Source organism: Natator depressus, chromosome 4 (assembly GCF_965152275.1).
Source record: "Natator depressus isolate rNatDep1 chromosome 4, rNatDep2.hap1, whole genome shotgun sequence".
In the NCBI taxonomy this organism is placed as follows: Eukaryota; Metazoa; Chordata; order Testudines; family Cheloniidae; genus Natator; species Natator depressus.
Genome location: NC_134237.1, coordinates 6,443,746 through 6,463,856, shown reverse-complemented (window position 1 = coordinate 6,463,856; position 20,111 = coordinate 6,443,746). Strand labels below are relative to the sequence as shown.

General features: G+C 44.7%; 1 protein-coding gene across 2 annotated transcripts in view; it reads right to left on the bottom strand.

Moving 5' to 3' along the window:
* Positions 1–2,634: 2,634 nt before the first annotated feature.
* The window catches only part of ADGRL3 (adhesion G protein-coupled receptor L3), an 804,652-nt gene continuing 787,175 nt past the window's right edge, over positions 2,635–20,111 (bottom strand). Inside the window, exon 25 of one of the 2 annotated variants that reach the window (XM_074950310.1) lies at positions 2,635–2,720. In XM_074950310.1, coding sequence (XP_074806411.1) covers positions 2,650–2,720 — 71 coding nt within the window. In that variant the 3' untranslated portion in view covers positions 2,635–2,649. The remainder of the gene's footprint in view (positions 2,721–20,111) is intronic. The other variant, XM_074950311.1, reaches the window with a different exon arrangement.

Sequence of the window (20,111 nt, the reverse complement as noted above, 5' to 3'; positions counted from 1 at the left end):
AAAATTACACTAACCCGACGCTCAGCATGGGCAACACCTCATGGCACATCAGAGCTAGAAATGGCAACTTTATACCTCTGGAAAAAGGAGATTTCTGGTTTTCCAGTGGGGCCCACAGCACATGCTTTGTGCTCATGCTGAGATTCCAGGCTTTAAAACTGAGCTATTTTCATATATAGGCAAAGTTATTCTAGATAATTTAATTTTCTTCTTCTGAAAGAGTCTGTTCAGTGGGACTCACAGTTAATAAGGAAGTCTGGCTTTAATTAGGAAAGAATAATTAAAAAGAAAAAGTTAATTAATGCTCTGTGGCCCCAGTCCTGCAAACCCTTATGCTTGAATGCAACCTCTGCTCAGTTAAGTATGTGCATAGTTGCAGGATTGGGGCCGAAATAATTTTGAACTATTTTTGTTGTTAAATATGTGGCATATGTAGAATATATGATGATGTGGTGCGGAGCAAAGATTTCCTTCGTTTGCATTTGTTAGTTGCGTGCAGAGCTCGCTGGTGACTTTCCGTCTTGAGTAGTATGGCAATCATTCCAAACTTATGCTGACCAAAACTTGATTCCCCATCATTACATATGCTCTCTCTGTTATTATATATTGCCATATATAGAGAGGTGAGTATAATATATAGTCCTATTCTCTCTCAGATGAGTGTCTCTCTCTCCCTTTCACACACACACGGCATAGGGTCTCATGTTCTCTTTCACACACACACGCAGGGGCATGTCTCTGTCTATCCATCTAGCCAGAGTTGGCTAAACACAAATGGAGAGCTTTGAGGTTTATTTAGATGACATTTGTCTTTCCTTCTTCACAGAGAATTCTGCCTTACCTGTGTGAATGTCATAGGCCAGAAGCTCAGAGGGTGAACATACAAACATAAGAATGACCATACTGGGTCAGACCAAAGATCCATCCAGCCCAGCATCCTGTCTGCCGACAGTGGCCAATGCCAGGTGCCCCAGAGGGAGTGAACCTAACAGGGTAATGATCTCTCCTGCCACCCATCTCCACCCTCTGAAAAACAGAGGCTAGGGACACCATTCCTTACCCATCCTGGCTAATAGCCATTAATGGACTTAACCTCCATGAATTTATCCAGTTCTCTTTTAAATCCTGGTATAGTCCTAGCCTTCACAACCTCCTCAGGCAAGGAGTTCCACAGGTTGACTGTGCGCTGTGTGAAGAAGAACTTCCTTTTATTTGTTTTAAACCTGCTACCCATTAATTTCATTTGGTGGCCCCTAGTTCTTATATTATGGGAACAAGTAAATAACTTTTCCTTATTCATTTTCTCCATACCACTCATGATTTTATATACCTCTATCATATCTCCCCTTAGTCTCCTAATGGCCTTTTGTCTATGCAGGCTCTTTCACCGTTCACAGTAATTGCTGCAGGTTCATATAAGCTCTGTGTGGGGAAGCTCAGCTACATGATGCTTACGTGGACTTGGAGTCTGAGAAACCCCATGTGGCCATATGAAGGGACCCGGATAATTAATGGGGTTCCAGGTTCATTTCACAACACTAAATGGAAAGAGGCAGCAGTACTCGAAGTGGGTGACTAATAGATTTTTCACTTCATTGGCCATTTTGAAAAGTAACAAAACAATTGTTTCGGTGTCACTGAATCTGCATTTTTTCCACCAGAAGAAGTTTTGGCTAAAACATTTCACACAGCTGTAATCATTGCCCTCAGGAGAATGAGGCTCACTCTAAAAAGAAAAACCAAAAAAACCAGAAAAAACCCCAGCTGTATTTACACAGGAAAAGGAAATCTGATCAGCTTTCACTCAGAAGTGCTCTGTTTACAGAGCTGTCAGAGAAGTTGATGTTAAATGTTTTCTATTTACAAATGACAATTACACACTAAAGTACTGTGGTGACAGTTTAGCTCATTTTGGAATGATAAGGTATATTTCTTTCTCCCCCTGCCCCGCCCCTCCCCTCCCCCCATATTAGATCTTTTTACACAGTGACCAATATTTGCAATAGCAACCAGTGACGCTGTGTGCCCCAGTTTTATTGTGCCCAACTGGAGACTCCTTAATGAGCCCTAACTTTCAGAGGTGGGTGTTTCTACAAGTCAAGCCCGTTTAAGGCATCTCAAGTTGGGAACCCAAATCTCAGGCCACCCAAAATCTCTAGCCACTCTTGAAAACGTAATCCATTAGCTGTCACTAAAAAAATAACTTCCCAGGGATGTGTTGTACGTCATGGTTCTGCTGGGCTAGAGAGCTCATACAACAAAGCCTTTCTAAAAATACTTCTCAGCTGAGCTACGTAGAGACTCCAGGATCCACAAGTGCTTTGCAGACATTAATTGACTGGGCCTCACAATACTTCCTGCGCACTACAATTTACTATCTCATTTAGAGATGGGCAAACTGAGGCACAGAGAGGTTAACTCTGAGCAAATGTGTAAGCAAGCCAGGCAGTGCTTAATTTCTGCCAGGGCTTGCCAGGGCTGAATCCCGGCACCTCTAGGCTTGGCAGTTGATAGCCAGGGCACCTCTGGGCTTGCTGTGTCAGTTATGAAAGTAAAAATATTGCTTGAGGCCTGGCACCTCTTTCATTACAAATTAAGCAGTGAAGCCAGGTATAGAACCCGGGAGTCCTGGGGCACTTCCTGTTGTTGCTAGATGACACTGTCTTCCATTGGGACTCTTCTAAAGCGTGGCTCCTGCTCTCGTGTTCCTCCACCTTCTGCTAAAAACAAGATCAGAGAAAATAAACCAAGACCAAATAAAACCAGCAGCCCTAAGGGCTAGCAAAGCCACCACCCACCTCCTCCCACAATCCTGCTTTGTTAGGGTGTGTCGACCACCTGCAGTCTCGCTCCCCCAGCAGAATCGAATCAGGATTTTCCACAGCATGGTCAAGTGCCCTAGTCACTGGGCTACAAGTGAGACCCAACTTCCTTTGTGGTTTTTGGACCTATGTCCGTCTGGTGACTGCTGCGCTAAGTGAATGTCTTCACAGCAGAGTTAACTCAGCGAATCTACACTCCAAGTTACTCCTCTCGAGTGAGAGTGGCCACACCGTGAAACAGCACTCTATCTGCTGTGTCCGCACTGGCACTGCACTCACTCGTGGTGCGGCGCTAAGTCTTCCAGGGACACCTCCCATAGTTCTTTGTGCCCCAGTGTACTGAGCCACTCCAGGAATTCCTTCCCCGTGAATTCTGGGAGAACTTGTCTGTCCTCTCTGGATATGAGGGGGATTGTGGGATGGCGTTAGAGGATTAGCAGCATTAAAGTGGCGATAGCTTGCCTCCACATGAGAGGGTGGTTGTGTTAGCAGCTGACAAGTTGCACTCAGTGGGACTTGAGTTAGGGAAGACAAGCCCTAAGAGGTGAAAAGCAATAGTGTTATAAGGTCTAAGTGGTACTAAGGTTCCACTTAAGCCCAATTTTAGAGAGTTTAAGTGGTGCGTAGGCCTCTGCGCTGAGGTGAAGTTTGCCCAGAGAGCCTAGTATCACACCTTCATCGCCTCTGCCAGATCATCCAGTTTGACCTGCTGCACATCATAGGCCACCTCAACACCAAGTCCAACAACTGCAATTAGACCAAAGCATTACAGCCTGTAGGAAACTAAACCGTGACATGCTACAGACAGAGAACAGGAGGGACTGAGGTGCACCAAGGCCCGAGATGCCTGCAAAGGCAGAGAAATGAGAATTAAGTGAGACATGACCCAGGTTATAAAGGGGAGGTGTGTACCTTGTGCGCACATGATATTCCTCCTGCACACGGAGTCAGGAGTATGTCCAGATGCTTCGTGCCAGTGTTTTCAGCCACCCCAGGATGGACAGAATGGGCGTACCACTCCATTGACACTGATGCTGATTTTAATTGACACAGTAATTCCTTTGTGCTTTAGTTACGTCCTCTATCTGTCATTTGAACTCCAGCTTTCTTCTCCATTGGGAAACCCCTATAATGCTTAACTGGATGAACATGCTTTACTTTCGCCTCTGTTTATTTTACTATGGAACACTTCCCAGTAAGACTGTCATGCACGGTTTACTATCCCCATCTAATCTGGGGTTTGTTTAAGCAAGTTTTATTATAAATAGACCATTTGTATAAATCATTGCAAACTAAACAGATTTGTTTTGATATCAGGTATTAACTGAAGGGCGCTTCACAGACTTTTCTCTAAGTGCTGTATTTTACAGCTGTTTTTATAATAATTGCAACCTTGAGAGGAAAGCATCTCTTTTTATAGATGCAGTTTGGGAACTAGGGAGTTATGGTGTGTTAGTGGCAAAATGATATATGTAGGTTTCTTTATGAATAATATGGCACTCAAGAAGAGATTAGGAAAGGAAGAACTAGGTCAGGGAGAATTAGACTGTCATGGAGACATTCTTAAGGTTTACATTAGTTAACTTAATTTTCCCACATCCCTACAGACCAGAGGACCTGTTTTACTGTCCATCACTGGATAGGAAATAGCACAAGGAAAGCTATTCTCATGCTGTCTCCCACCTGGCCAAAATGAGGAAGCCAAGTGAAAGGAGTGATGTAGGTCATATTATGTGATAACATTCTTCCCATTCCCCTCGTATCTCAGGAGGACATTAAGCAAAAGCTACTAGAAGGTCCAGAAGGGATCACCTCAAACAAGAAATCATCACATACACGCATACTGGAAGGGAAAATATCAGGAAACCTACCAGGAGAGCATACAAGAAACCCAAAACAACTATTCTAAAAACTTGACGACAGCCAGTCAACAGAAAACAACAACTCCACAGCCCATGGCACACCACCTTTGGGAGAAACCATGGTGCCAGGACCCACCAGGTGGTCACTGCATGACACACTAACATCATCAATTTACCACGACTACCCCTCACTGGAGCTGAATATCTGTACTCTCCCAGGGTCTGGACTTCTGCCCTACCATAGAACCCGATACCGTACTGACTTGTGGAGAACTGAAAAATTCTTTTGCTGACTCTGCCTCAAAGAATTTTTTCAGGACAATGACGAGACCACCCACAACTACCACATCCCCACCAACAGTCATACGGAAAAAGTATCATCAGACTGGATACCCCACAGTGGACAAAACCACACTCTTGAAACATTACATTGATTGCTTCAGGAAAATAATTGACTATGAAATTGTTAACAAATGTAACATCCATCACAATCTCATTGCCACCAAGAGGACAATTATACAGTCCCTGAAATCAAACCACCAGATAGTGATCAAACCAACAGATAAGCGAGTGCAGGGGGGCACAATAGTTTTCAACTGTGATGACTATGCCAGCAAGGCCAACTGACAACTCTTTGACAGCACCTATATAAAGAACTCAAAGAAGACCACACACCACAATTCACCCAGGAATTTAAGGATATCATGAAATCATTCCCCAACCAACTCCAAGAGAAACTCAACAACCTCATCCCCCACGAACCCACCTCGGGGATCTTCTACATCTTTCCCAAGATATGCAAACAAGGGAACCCAGGCAGACCCATCATATCTGGCAATGGCACTGTAAGTGAAGGAATATCAGGACTCATGGAAACCATCCTCAAACCACTCACCACACAAAGGGCCAATTTCATCTGGGACTCAACCAACTTCCTCCAGAAACTCTGCAACATTAACAACCTCTCTCAGAACACCACCCTTTCCACCTTGGATATCACCTCCCTATACATCAAAATCCCTCACAAAGGCAGCATTGCTGCCTGCCTCAAATATCTACAAGACAATGGACAACACTCAGATACCCACCACAGACACATCACCAAAGTCATCCATTTGATCCTCACCCATAACAATTCTATATTCAACAATGAACACTTTTTTCAAACCATCGGAACAGCCATAGGTACCAGGCTGGCTCCCCAATATGCCATTCTATTAATCGGCCATCTCAAGGAAGCTTTTCTGGACAAATGCACCATGAAACTAGTGATATACCTGAGCTACATGGATAATATGTTCATGCTCTGGACAGATGACCTAAATTCCCTCATAGATTTCCACCACAACTGCAACAGTCACCACCCATCCATTCAAACTCTCTCTAAAACACTCCCACACCTGCATCAACTTCCTGGACCACCATCAGCTTCAGAAATGGACCCCTACAGACAACTATGTACAAGAAACCCACAGATCACCACATTTACCTTCACAGATCCGGTAACCACCACAAACATACTAGGAAATCTGTTATCTACAGCCAGACACTCAGCCACCACAGAGTATGCTCTGAGGAGAAAGTCCAGGATGTACACCTTAATACCACCTTTACAAAACTAGGACTCTCCACCAGAAAAATAGATTGCATCATGAAACAGGCCACCCAAATGCCCAGATAGAACCTGCTTCAATACAGGGAAAAAAAACAACCCTTCAAATGCACACATCTGGTTGTCACCTACCATCCCATAGGGGGAAATCATTAAATAACTACAACCCATTGTGACATTCTATACCTTGGGGGAGTGTGCTGTAACCCCCATATTCCTCATTTCATATAATCATGCTCTTAGGTATAAAGCAAGCCTTCTAAGATATCGGGGAAAGGGTGTGATCTGCTGAAAGTCATTTCTCTATCCACAGATGTGTATCATTAATGCATATGAGGTTATGAGAATTGTGTAGTATGGTTGTCACTAAAACATGCTGTAAATTGGGGGAATCAGCCAGATATTAGCTCCCCAGAGGCAACAGTAAGGAAAGTAACCAGTGCCGGGGCAGGATGTCAGACAACCCATCAACAAAAAGAAAAAGTGAGCTGTAGCTCACGAAAGCTTATGCTCAAATAAATTGGTTAGTCTCTAAGATGCCACTAGTACTCCTTTTCTTTTTGCGAATACAGACTAACACAGCTGCTACTTTGAAACCCATCAACAGTCATTGTCCAGCAAGGGAGCTACAATGCAACAACTCACCTGCATGAGGCCCCACCAGGGGAATTGCTCAACCTTGCCTGGAGAGACTCAGAAATGCCCCCCAGACATGCCTGGACTTGTGCTCCCCTAGCACATGGACTGAGAGTATAAAACAGACAGAGTGGACACATACTGAGCCCTTTTCCTGCCACCACCTATGCTGCAAGCAACCAAGACACTAAGAAGAAGACAAGACTCCAACACAGGAGACTGGCCCTGGTTTAAGGAACAAACCTGTATATTAAGGACTGCAATATCCAGTGGAGTGAGAAAAACTGCTTAATCTAGTTGCTGCCTAGTCTAACAGGTTTGAGAGTTTAGACTGCATGCTTATATTTTCTTTTCTTTTGGTAACCACTCCAGCTTCTTATGCTTTGACTTATAATCACTTAAAATCTATCTTTATAGTTAATAAAGCTGTTCGTTTATTCTACCTGAAGCAGTGCGTTTGGTTTGAAGCATGTCAGACACTCTCCTTGAGATAACAAGCCTGGTACATATCAATTTCTTTGTTAAATTGACGAACTCACATAAGCTTGCAGTGTCCAGCAGGCATAACTGGACACTGCAAGATGGAGGTTCCTAGGGTTGTGTCTGGGACCGGAGATATTGGCGAGTATCATTCAGTTGCAAGTAGCTGGGAGCAGCTTACATGCCAGAGGCTGTGTGTGACCAGCCCAGGAGTGGGGGTTCTCACAGCAGTGCAGGGTAAGGCTGGCTCCCAGAGTCAAGGATTGGAGTGATCTAGCAGATCATTGATCCAGACAACACCAGAAAGGAACGTTACACCCATATCAATGGGGACACCAACCTGAAAGAAATCTTTCCCAACCTCCCCGCTTCTGCCTTTCAAACAACCCCCGATCTCACCAAGTGCATCATCAGAAGCAAGCTCCCCACAAACCGGGACACACCAACTCAAAGCAGCACAAAACCCTGCTAGAACAGATGCAAAATCTGAAGACATATCTCTATTGCTACAATGAGCAATACACCCTCACAACACACCTTTCAAGATCCATGAGTCCTATACATGCCTAGCACAACATTTGGTGTACCTTATCGAATGCACTAAAACCCCCAATAAAAACTATGTGGGTGAAACCAGACAATCACTACATTCTTGAATGAATTCACACAGAAAAGTAATAAAAGACAGAAATACCCTATCACCTGTGGGCAAACACTTTTCACAAAATAATCACTGCATAACTGACCCTCAGTCCTTGTCCTCAAAGGAAACCTGCACAAATACCTTCAAAAGGCAAGCTTAAATTCATATCTTTGCTAGATACTGGAAAACATGATCTTAATAAAGACACTGGATTTATGGCTTTTTACAACAATCTGTAAACTACTAACCCCTGCCCTCTTTTGGCCTATGACTGCAGAGGTGTTAACGAGCTACTTCACCTTGATTGGTCTCTTAGACTATGTGCTAACTACTTATGCTAAACAATCTGTTCCACCTTGTGTTTAGCTGTGACACTCTGAATACCTTTCCAGACCAGAAGAAGAGCTCTGTGTATCTCAAAAGCTTGTTTCTTTCACCAGCAGAAGTTGGTCCAATAAAAGATATTACCTCACCCCTCTAGTCTTGCTAAGCAGCCACTAAGCAGACATTTTTATATCAGCAAGTGTGGACAACCTGCATCCAAGAGTTTTAAAAGAGTTAGCTGAGGAGCTTGCTGGACCATGAATGATGACTTTTCAATATGTCTTGAAGCACTGGGAAAATTTCACAAGCCTGGAAGAAAGTTTATGTTGTGCCAATATTTAAAAAGGGTACACAGGCTGACCCACATAATTATAGGCCTGTTTGACATCAATTCTGGACAAGATAATGGAGTGGCTTATATGGGATGTAATATATGGGAATAAAGAATTAAACTAATTGGATATACTTTTTGTGATTAGATTACAAGTTTGGTTGATAAAGGTACTAATGTTGATGTAATAGACTTCTGTAAGGCATTTGACTTGGTACTGCATGACATTTTGTTTAGAAAACTAGAAAGCTGTAAAGTTAACATGGCACACATTAAAAAGGATTAAAAGCTGGTCACGTGACATTGTAAATGGGGAATCGTCAATGAGCAGGTGTGTTTTCAGTGATCTTCTTCAAGGATCAGTTCCTGGCCACACATTAGTTAACCTTTTTATTAATGACCTGGAGGAAAAAATAAAATTATCCCTGATAAAGTTTGCAGATGACACATAAATTGGAGGGTGGCAAAGAATGAAGAGGACAGGTCACTGAATCTGGATCACTTGGTAAGATGGGCACAAGCAAACAGTATGTGTTTTACCATGGTTAATAGAAAAATGTATACCTCTAGGAACAAAGAATGCAGGCTGTACTTACAGGATGGAGGATTGATCCTGAGAAGCAGTGACTCTGAAAAAGATTTGAGAGGGGGATCATGGCAGATAATCAGCTGAACATGAGCCCCCACTATGACACTGTGGCCAAAAGAGCTTGTAGCCCAGTGGGCTAGCTTGCCTTTATTATATTTACTGCTCTGCATTATATTCAGCAGTAACGCAAGAAACCTACAGATCTGTATTCTGTAAGACATTAGCTTCATAGAATATCAGGGTTGGAAGGGACCTCAGGAGGTCATCTAGTCCAACCCCCTGCTCAAAGCAGGACCAATCCCCAACTAAATCATCCCAGGCAGGGCTTTGTCAAGCCTGACCTTAAAAACTTCTAAGGAAGGAGATTCCACCACCTCCCTAGGTAACGCATTCCAGTGCTTCACCACCCTCCTAGTGAAAAAGTTTTTCCTAATATCCAACCTAAACCTCCCCCACTGCAATTTGAGACCATTACTCCTCATTCTGTCATCTGCTACCACTGAGAACAGTCTAGATCCATCCTCTTTGGAACCCCCTTTCAGGTAGTTGAAAGCAGCTATGAAATCCCCTCTCATTCTTCTCTTCTGCAGACTAAACAATCCCAGTTCCCTTAGCCTCACCTCATAAGTCATGTGTTCCAGTCCCCTAATCATTTTTGTTGCCCTCCACTGGATGCTTTCCAATTTTTCCACATCCTTCTTGTAGTGTGGGGCCCAAAACTGGACACAGTACTCAAGATGAGGCCTCACAAATGTCAAATAGAGGGGAACGATTACGTCCCTCCATCTGCAAATGCCCCTACTTATACAGCCCAAAATGCCATTAGCCTTCTTGGCAACAAAGGCACACCGTTGACTCATATCCAGCTTCTCGTCCACTGTAACCCCTAGGTCCTTTTCTGCAGAACTGCTACCCATTCGATCCCTAGTCTGTCGTGGTGAATGGGATTCTTCCGTCCTAAGTTGAACCTCATCAGATTTCTTTTGGCCCAATCCTCTAATTTGTCTAGTCCCTCTGTATCCTATCCCTACCCTCCAGCGTATCTACCACTCCTCCCAGTTTAGTGTCATCTGCAAACTTGCTGAGGGTGCAATCCACGCCATCCTCCAGATCATTTATGAAGATATTGAACATAACCGGCCCCAGGACCGACCCTTGGGGTACTCCGCTTGATACCGGCTGCCAACTAGACATGAAGCCATTGATCACTATCCATTGAGCCCGACGATCTATCCAGCTTTCTATCCACCTTATAGTCCATTCATCCAGCCCATACTTCTTTAACTTGCTGGCCAGGATACTGTGGGAGACCGTGTCAAAAGCTCTGCTATGATTCAATATCAGGCCCTGATATGATTCTATATCTATCATTCTACATCAGGCCCTGATCCTCAAAGGTGTTTAGGCACCTAACTCCCACTGATGGTGCTTAAATACCTGTTTGTATTTGGAGCTCTGCTTACAGCCTCCTCTTCCCTCTATGTCCTGTTCTTCTCCCTCCCGCAACACCCTGTGCCTCTCCCTCCCCTCCCCCCGACACCCTGTGTCTCTCCCGCCTCCACCCAACTCCCCTCCCCCCGACACCCTGTGACTCTCCCTCCCCTCCCCAGCTCCCCTTGAGTAGGCCCATTGAGTTCAGTGGGATTGCCTGTAGGGGAAGATGCTATTCCCTGTCAGCAAAAGTGGATGGGAACCTGGGAGGCAGTGAGCATGAGATGGTTGAGTTCAGGATCCTGACACAGGGAAGAAAGGAGAGCAGCAGAATACGGACCCTGGACTTCAGAAAAGCAGACTTTGACTTCCTCGGGGAACTGATGGGCAGGATCCCCTGGGAGAATAGCACGAGGGGGAAAGGAATCCAGGAGAGCTGGCTGTATTTTAAAGAATCCTTATTGATGTTACAAGGACAAACCATCCCGATGTGTAGAAAGAATAGTAAATATGGCAGGCGACCAGCTTGGCTTAACAGTGAAATCCTTGCTGATCTTAAACACAGAAAAGGAGCTTACAAGAAGTGGAAGATTGGACAAATGACCAGGAAGGAGAATAAAAATATTGCTCAGGTATGCAGGAGGGAAATCAGGAAGGCCAAATAACACTTGGAGTTGCAGCTAGCAAGAGATGTTAAGAGTAACAAGAAGGGTTTCTTCAGGTATGTTAGCAACAAGAAGAAAGTCAAGGAAAGTGTGGGCCCCTTACTGAATGAGGGAGGCAACCTAGTGACAGAGGATGTGGAAAAAGCTAATGTACTCAATGCTTTTTTTGCCTCTGTCTTCATGAACAAGGTCATGTACTCGAAGGGGGATCAGAGCTGGGCAGTGGATTGCGGCGCAGGAGGAGGTCAGGGATGCAGGCTCCAGGCTGCGCTTACCTCAGGCAGCTCCTGGAAGCAGCAGCGTGTCAACCCTCCGGCTCCTACGCAGAGGAGGGGCCAGGCAGCATGGTGAGCTGCCCTGTCCACAGGCGCTGCCCCCGCAGCTCCCATTGGCCACTGCGGAGCTGGCGCTTGGGGCGGGGGCAGCACACGGAGCCCCTTGGCTGCCCCTACGTGCAGAAGCTGGAGGGGGACATGCCACTGCTTCCGGGAGCCGCGCAGAGCCAAGGCAGGCAGGTAGCCTGCCTTAGCCCCTCTGTGCCACTGACTGGACTTTTAAAGGCCTGGTCAGCAGTGCTGACCGGAACCACCAGGGTCCATTTTCAACCGGGCGTTCTGGTAAAAAAATGGACACCTGGCAACCCTATGGCAGAGGCACAGGGTGTTGGGGGGAGGGGAGTTGGGTGGAGGCGGGAGAGACACAGGGTGTTGGGGGGAGGCGGGAGAGACACAGGGTGTTGTGGGGAGGGGAGTTGGGTGGAGGCGGGAGAGACACAGGGTGTTGGGGGGAGGGGAGGGAGAGGCACAGGGTGTTGGGGGGAGGGGAGTAGGGTGGAGGCGGGAGAGACACAGGGTGTTGGGGGGAGGGGAGGGAGAGGCACAGGGTGTTGGGGGGAGGGGAGTTGGGTGGAGGCGGGAGAGACACAGGGTGTTGGGGGGAGGGGAGAGAGAGGCTCAGGGTGCTGGGGAAGGGGAGGAAGAGGCACAGGGTGTTGGGGGGAGGGGAGTTGGGGAGGGGAGGGAGAAGCACAGGGCATGGAGGGAAGAGGAGGTTGTAAGCAGTATTGTAATGATTCAGTGCCCTTGCAAGACAAGACAGTTGGTAAATGACTGGAATTTAGAATATAGACCAGAACAGGGCTACTTTGGGCTCACTGGGTGCCTGACCTGAAACCCTAGGGTGTGAACTCTGCCCCTCTAGGAATGGGAGGTATGGGAGAAGTGATAAAAGACAGGGAGACCATTGCAGTGATTTCACAGGAGGAAGGAGGAGAATGGGCTTGAGGCAAGGGAAGAGAGGGAGACGGAGGATGAAGGAGGGGGTGTTTGTGAAGTGAGGGGTGGGGTAGGAGAGGGCAGGATGAGGGGTTTGTGGGACAAGGGAGCAGTGTTTGGGGAGGGTGGGTTGAGCTTTACAGTGGTAACAGGGAAGTTACACTGTTCGAGGTCTTCAATGGGCTAGTGGTACTTCAAGAGAGAGTCTTTGTCGCCTGTCTAATGACTCCTTCAATGGCAGAGTGTCTCCAGTGCGGGTCACTTTGCCTGAAGCTGAGGTGAGTGGCACAAGTCCTTCATCCCTTCAGCTCTGCGTCTGGCAGAGCCCCCAAGATCCATCCAGATCTTGGCGCATCCCCAGGCTTTGGGGAAAGGACTGACCCCCTTTTCCTTTCCCTCCTTCCAAGCCTTCCCTGAGGTTTCCTCAGAGTTCTCCATGGCAGAAAACCTCAGTAACATATCTGACTTCCTCAGGGGCATGAGAACAGAACTAGGCAAGAGACTCATAAAAATCACTGCACGCAACACACTAACTCCTCTCCCACCCTCTGGCTGCTGGCAAACCCGGAGCTCTAAGAGAGTTAAACATCCAGCAGGTTAAGGGTATCGCATCTTGTTTTAGGAAGCTAGATGTCACCTTGTTGCTATCTGTGGAGCCATGCTTCCCCATTTAGCTGCACGGCATGCACCTGCATTCTTGGGATTTCTTTTTACAACAGTGGAATGCATTTTCTCATTTATTTCCCTCTCCCCTAGCACTGCAGGTTGCATTGTTCCCCCTTGTACGGCTGTGCTTGTCAAGGCCAACTATAGCCCTGAACTGTTGTCAGCTAAAATGCCTAGGTGCAAAATGTCAATGCTGTTCAGTATGACACATTGTCTCCAGCTGGTATCAACAGCCACTTACAGAATGACCCTTTCATATAAATATATGAATTGTAGCAATGTGCCTCCATTGGGCCACACTTGCAGCTATTTTACATTGCCAACATCCCTGCGCAGTCACTGCGCATCCTGATAAAGAAACAGTATGATTGCTACCCTTTTATCTTCCGGGGAAAATAGTTTTGTTCTATACCACTGATGGCCTCACTGGCTTTAATTATTTTTTCATGCTATTATGCAGCCTTTGAGATATGCTTGCTTCAGAATTTGAAATGCTAACTACTTAAGCAGTATTGTAATGATTCAGTGTCCCTGCAAGCCAAGACAGTAGTTAAATGACTGAAATTTAGGATATAGCTCTGAAAACTGGGCTAGTTTGCGCTCAGTGAGTGCTTGACGTGAACCCCTAGGTAGTGAACTCTGTCCCTTCACTGAACAAAACTGTGACTGAAACAGAATGATCAAGCATTATGGGAAGTCACATGCTGAAAACCTTTCTATAATGCTAGAATACGAAAGACTATATTTTAATTCTAAGGTACTACGGTTTTACTTTGATCTAGTTGATTTCACTCAAAAGGGGTAAATCTCATTAGCTGAACTGGAGCAGCCAATATATTTTACATATTTTAATGTCTTCACAGTGAAATGCTGGTTGGTATTGAAGCCAGTGATTATGACTGATAATTAGGCAGCAAAAAGAAAAAGGCCAATTAATAACGCCAGGTGGGCCAACAATTTGTGGACGCTGATGTTCATAAACCATCCAAAATTTAGACAAATAAGTGTAAGAGCATATGCAGAAATACATATGCTCGAAAATGCATGTACTATGCAATATATGTGACACTAAGAAGTAAAAGCAATACATTTGGGAAGAATTTTTGAGGTCTGTCATGTGGCAAGCATGTGGGACAAGGTAAGGGTTATTATAGCCCCACGATGCCTGCGCAATCGCCCTTTTGTCTCAGGGTAGCGTAGTGTAGGGGCCAAAGTCAATGTGGCTGCCCTCTCTCAGGGCTGTGTGGCCCAATGGCCAGTGTCAAATATGGCTGCCATTTCTCTGCAGGTGGCCAGAGTCAATAAGGCTGCCCTCTTCCCGAGGGCTGTGTGGCCTAGTGGCCAGTCAGGGTTGACGAAGTAGGGGGACCTGGGCCCTCCCTACTTCACCAGGTCCCAGCCCAGGGCCTTGTCAGTGGCAAGTGTGCTCACCACTGAGTCCCTGGGGATCTGACCGAAACACACTGACTTAATGCCTGGTTCTATAATTGGTCCACTGTCTAGTTCCCCTCGGCCACTTCCTACTGCATCTCCGGGTTCTTTGGCCTGTGCCGCTGCCAGTGGCTCTGATCTCTCTCGGGTGTCTGCAGGTACCTGGATATCAACTGGTGTCTCTGAGCCTTTGGCTCCTGTGGTCTGGGGCTTCAGCAGCTCCCTGCAATGTATGTCCTACCTCCTTGGTGGTCAGTCCCCACTGAGCCCAGCTGTTCCCTTTTATACTTGGTTTGCAGCTGGAGCATGCCCAGCAGGGCTGGGGGTGTGTGGCCTCCTTGGCCCATACGGTGGAGTTAACCCCTGCAGGATCAGTGAGGGGCAAGCATGCCCTGTCACAAGGTCAAACAAAAATGCTACTTACCTGGAATCTCTTCTCACTTTAACAGATGAATGTTCAGCTAGTGCTGACTTGACTTCTGGGTTTATTTGTTTTGATAGTTTCTCACATGAGAAGGGAGTTGGATCCTGGATTTGCAAAACACTACTAGGACCAAGATTTTCACAAATGGGTACCCAGAAGTAGGCTTCTATGGCCACATTTCAGCACCTAAATAAGTGGCCTGTTTTTTTTCTAGGTGCACACCCAGCAGCTCCCTTTGAAGCCAATGGGAGCTGCTGGGGGCTCAGCACTTTTGAAAATCAGCCCATTTAAGTGCCTCAGTGTGGACTTAGAAGCCTAACTTTAGGCACCGAGTCTTGAGATTCTTCACCTAGATGACTCAGAACAGCTAAGTGTTCAACACTTTGACCCAGCTTCCACTTTGTTTTTTATCACACACATCCAAAGGAACTCCAATGGAGTTATTCTAGATTTACACTAGTGTCACTGAAAGGTGATTGTTTTTCCTGTCTAGTTTTATTTATTTTTTCAATTCCTAGGACAGAGTACACATGACTCACGCCATATGTCAGCAGTCTTCATGGCCAGCATTTCCAATGGCATAGGTTAGGACCCCATGCAGTCACATGTCCTAGACTATCTTCCCTCTGGGAAGCAGTGCCTTTTTGTCATCAATCAATGAGTCTACCGAAATGGACAGGAAGACCAATGGCAGTAAAGGTAGTATTGAAGCTGCCACAAGTGGTTAATAAGCTAGATCTACTACTAAATAGAAGAGAGGGAGGGAACACGAGAAAGGAAGTGATATAATTCTCTGATAACTTGCTGTCTTAAGCAAAGAAGAGGGAGAGCCCTGCAATAAATCAGTTGTGATGTGGAACCAATGAAAATAAATGTATTTTTTTTAGAAAGAGAATACAGGTGTTGTCTAGAATCAGACTGGGGAGGCAACTGGAAACCTGAGAAGCTGCATGTTTGGCTCACACAGAAAACTGAAGGATCATCCTTCAAACCATTGGTCATTCAGGAAGTCCTTACTTACTTCAGTATCTCATTAACATCAATGGCATTACATACATGCATATGGTTTTGCAGATTGGGCCACAAATCTTATGAAGAATAATGCCAGGATTCTGTCCAACCAGGCTGGAAAGCTTGATGCTACCAAATGCTCCAAAACTCAAAGGAAGTCTTTTGATCCAGCAAGGTGTATTGAGGATTGTATTGGAATTGCAAGTTATCACTTTAAGAGCAGGGATTCCTGGTCCCTCACGCAGACTAAGGGACGTTGTAGTGAAGGGTACATTCAGTGGCAGTCTAGAAACAGCCAGGCTAACACAAGGTGTAGTGACTTGGGCTCTCTGCCTTAGGGAGCAGCCTGCTTTGTCTCTCTCTGTGTTTTGCTGACTAAGTATTTTAATTCTGAATTCTAAGAATATAAGCAGTGTTCTGGTGCAACCTTCCAGCAAGAGTACTTGATGTTTTCATCTAACTTCTCTCTGTGTATAGCATGAACATAACAAAGGTGAATTCCCAGGTAAAGCTGACTGTAGACTAAGCTACCTGGATGGCTAGGTACAGGACATTGTTGTGGGTTCCTAAAACGCTGCTGTCCTCTTGCTGATGTTCACTAAATGAAACATCTCTTTAGCACTCAGGAGGTGTTGGGAGTGCTGCTTTAGTGAATCCATAATTCCTTCCATCTGCAAGCATCAAGATAAGAATTGATATAGCGATTCTCCATTTGATAAATATCTTTATTGATTTATTTTATTTTTATCCTGTTTAATTAGAGGACAGTCATTAGAAAATCAGAAATAAGCATTCTAATAAGCCACTGGGTCATCCTCTTTAACCGTACTGAACTGAAGTATTAATTGGGCTTTCCATCTTTGGCAGGGTAAAAGGGGAACATGAGGGAATTACAGGCCAGTATGTTTAATTTCTATGCCCAGTCAATTGCTAGAGCAATTAGCAAAGCAGACATTTTGAAATTATTTAGAGCAAAAGAGATAACCGGTTACATGGGAAGAAGGGGAAATCACAGGGGAAAGAGGAGGATGTATAAGAAGATATTAAGGACCTGTAGGAGCAAAAACAGTAAAAGGGAACGAGGACGTGTACAGGTACATGAGAGGCTGTGGAGATGACTAAACAAAATTTAGTTGTGTATTTAACAGGCAGGAAGAGCAAATAACAGATGTCAGGGAGACAGATGAAATGGCTCATAGCTACTTTGCTGCAGACTTCACTTAAGAAGCAACTCACAGCTTAATGCAATCGTAGTTAATGAGGAAACAGAGAGGTTACCAGGCAGCAAATAGGCTAAAGACGAACTACTGGAAAATATTCAGCTCATCAGACAGCCAGTGAAGTTCAGCCTAGAGTGCTAAAGGGCCCAACAGAATGAATATGGAAACACTGGCTCTCATAGGGGAGAGATGAGGTCCCCAAAAGGCTGGAAAAGGGAAAACATGGAGCCTTTTTTTTTTTTGAGAGCGAGAGAGAGAGAGAGGAAGCACAGAACGAGTGAACTGCACTCACTTCTGCTTAGCATCAATACTCAGTACACTTCTAGCACAATTAGAGCCTAATCCAACACCCACAGGTGCCACTGAGTCGTTCCATTGAAGGCAGTGCTGCGGTATTGGGTCCTTAACACAGAAGTCGCATTGTAAGCATCCATGGGACAAGGAGGTGACGTAATCGATGAAATGGGTTTGCCAATAACAAATTATGGTGATTTAACCTGAATTATTTTTCTTCGCTAGGATAATAAGCTGAATGGATCAAGGAAATGCAGTGGGCCTAGTATATCATTATGACATTTCATTTAGTTCCTTGAGGCATTCTCTTAGGGAAACTACAGAAACACAGATTAGCTAGATCGCTTGTAATATGGATACAAAAACAGGCCAGAGATTAGATATTCAGTATCTGAATCTAAAGCTATTCAGCATACAGGCTTCACTAATTGACTTATGTGGAACCACTTTACCTTTGTCCTTATAAGAATCTCATTTGGTAAGTTTCAGACCATTTCTGCAGGCAATCAAGTCTATACTTTATATTACTGCAAGTCTCCAAAAGAATGTAGTATGGGTTTGCATAGCTGGGGATAGTCTGACCTGTATAAAAGGAGATTCAGTAAGGACCAAGATGATGAAGTAATCAAAGGCACAAATACAGAGCTGAGAACACATGTTGGGAAGTTGAACCCCAAAGGATGGTCTGGGGAATTTGAAGATAAACTGATTGGTTTAGCAGTGTGACATTGTCTCATACATACCCTACTCAGTACTGGCTAGGTCTCCATTGGGGTTCAGTTGTGGACATCACCAACCTAAAAAGAGACAATTGGAGAAGCCAAAAGCTGGTAGGATGATGACCTCTGGGAACCGATGAAGTGAGCGAGGCATACTCAGGCCCAAGGAAGAACGTGCCTTTCATCAATCTGCACTGTAGTAGCACAGGCATGTCACTGAAGAGTTATTGGGTTTCAAAGAGAGTCCCATTAGATATCCTTGGCCAAAGGGGCAAGGACAGTGCATCATAGATCTTTCTGGACATGGGGAAAATTTCTCATTGTTCTCAACAATGGTGTTGGACTCTTTTGAAAATCAGATCTAACTGATCCATTATCAGTAAAACTAACAAGGAGGGTGCACTGGTCTAGTGGTTATGGCACAGGACTCCTGAATCTGCCATTGACACGCTTTGAACTTGGGAAGGTCACAACTTTCAGTGCATCAGTTTCCTGAGGGAATGCTGAATTCCTGAACATATGTAAAGTGTTTGGAGTTCATTGGGGAAAGGTTTTATGTAAGTGTCGATATTTGTATAAAATTATTGACACGTAAAGAACTGTGTGTGAATTCAACTAAGAATTCACTATGGTCACTAGGCTTCATTTAATTTACGTTTCTTTGTTACCCATTTAAAAATCTCAGCATCTGATAAGTGTTTCCACAGTACAGGCTCTGAGAGCACACAGTTATTTCCTAGACCAACCATATGGGAATGCTGTGTCTCAACCCCTGTGTGGCAACACGTGTTGGCAGTCGCAACCCTATAATAATTTCGCAATGGAGCATGGAAACTGGAAGGGAAAAGCTAACAGCAGTTTTCTTTTTAGCTGCTTAACTCCTTTTTACAAGTATATCTCCATACAGAACATGCATTTGGGACCTGTATTCCCTGCTACAGTGGGACCTCCCTTTTTGGAGGGGGAATCCTTCAAATGTCTAGGCTCACCACAGATTTCATTGCCCACTTTATTATGGTAAAAGCATCCAACATGTGGAACAAATAGCACTGTGAGAGTTGAGCAAATAATTGTGGGGGCTTTTTGTTTGGGTGGGGCAGGACACAAAATCTGGGAAAAGAATTTAAAAATTCAAACTGAAATTGAATTTTTTGGGGTTTTCTCACCAAAATGAAAAACAAAAAATATTTTTTGTTTTAGAGCAAATAAAATGTTTTGTTTAACCCAAAAACATTTTTTTCTTCATGTTTGGATTTTTTTTTAAACCGTTTTTCTTTGTTTGCATCTGATAAATAAATGTAGCTAAATTTCAAAACAAAATGTCATTTTGAAACATGGTCAAAATGAACCACTCTGACTTTAAAAAAAATCTTTTTTTTTTTGGCTGAAACTATTCACTTAATTTAATTCACTTGATTCGTGATTAGTTTCAGTGGCTCCAAAATGCATTTTTCAGCCACTTTACTATTTGCTAAAAATAATTCACCGAGCCCTAGTCCCTCACTTTTTTCTCCCCAGAGAACTCATGTGCATGGATTCCAGCAGAAAGAAGCTGGGCCACTATTCTCCTGCTGCAAAGGTGGTGGAAAGCAGGGTGCTAGAGTCCTTATCCCATCCCATTTTATTTAAAATGAAGATCTGAGTTCGGTGCTGGCTCATAAAGCCTTATCTTGTTAA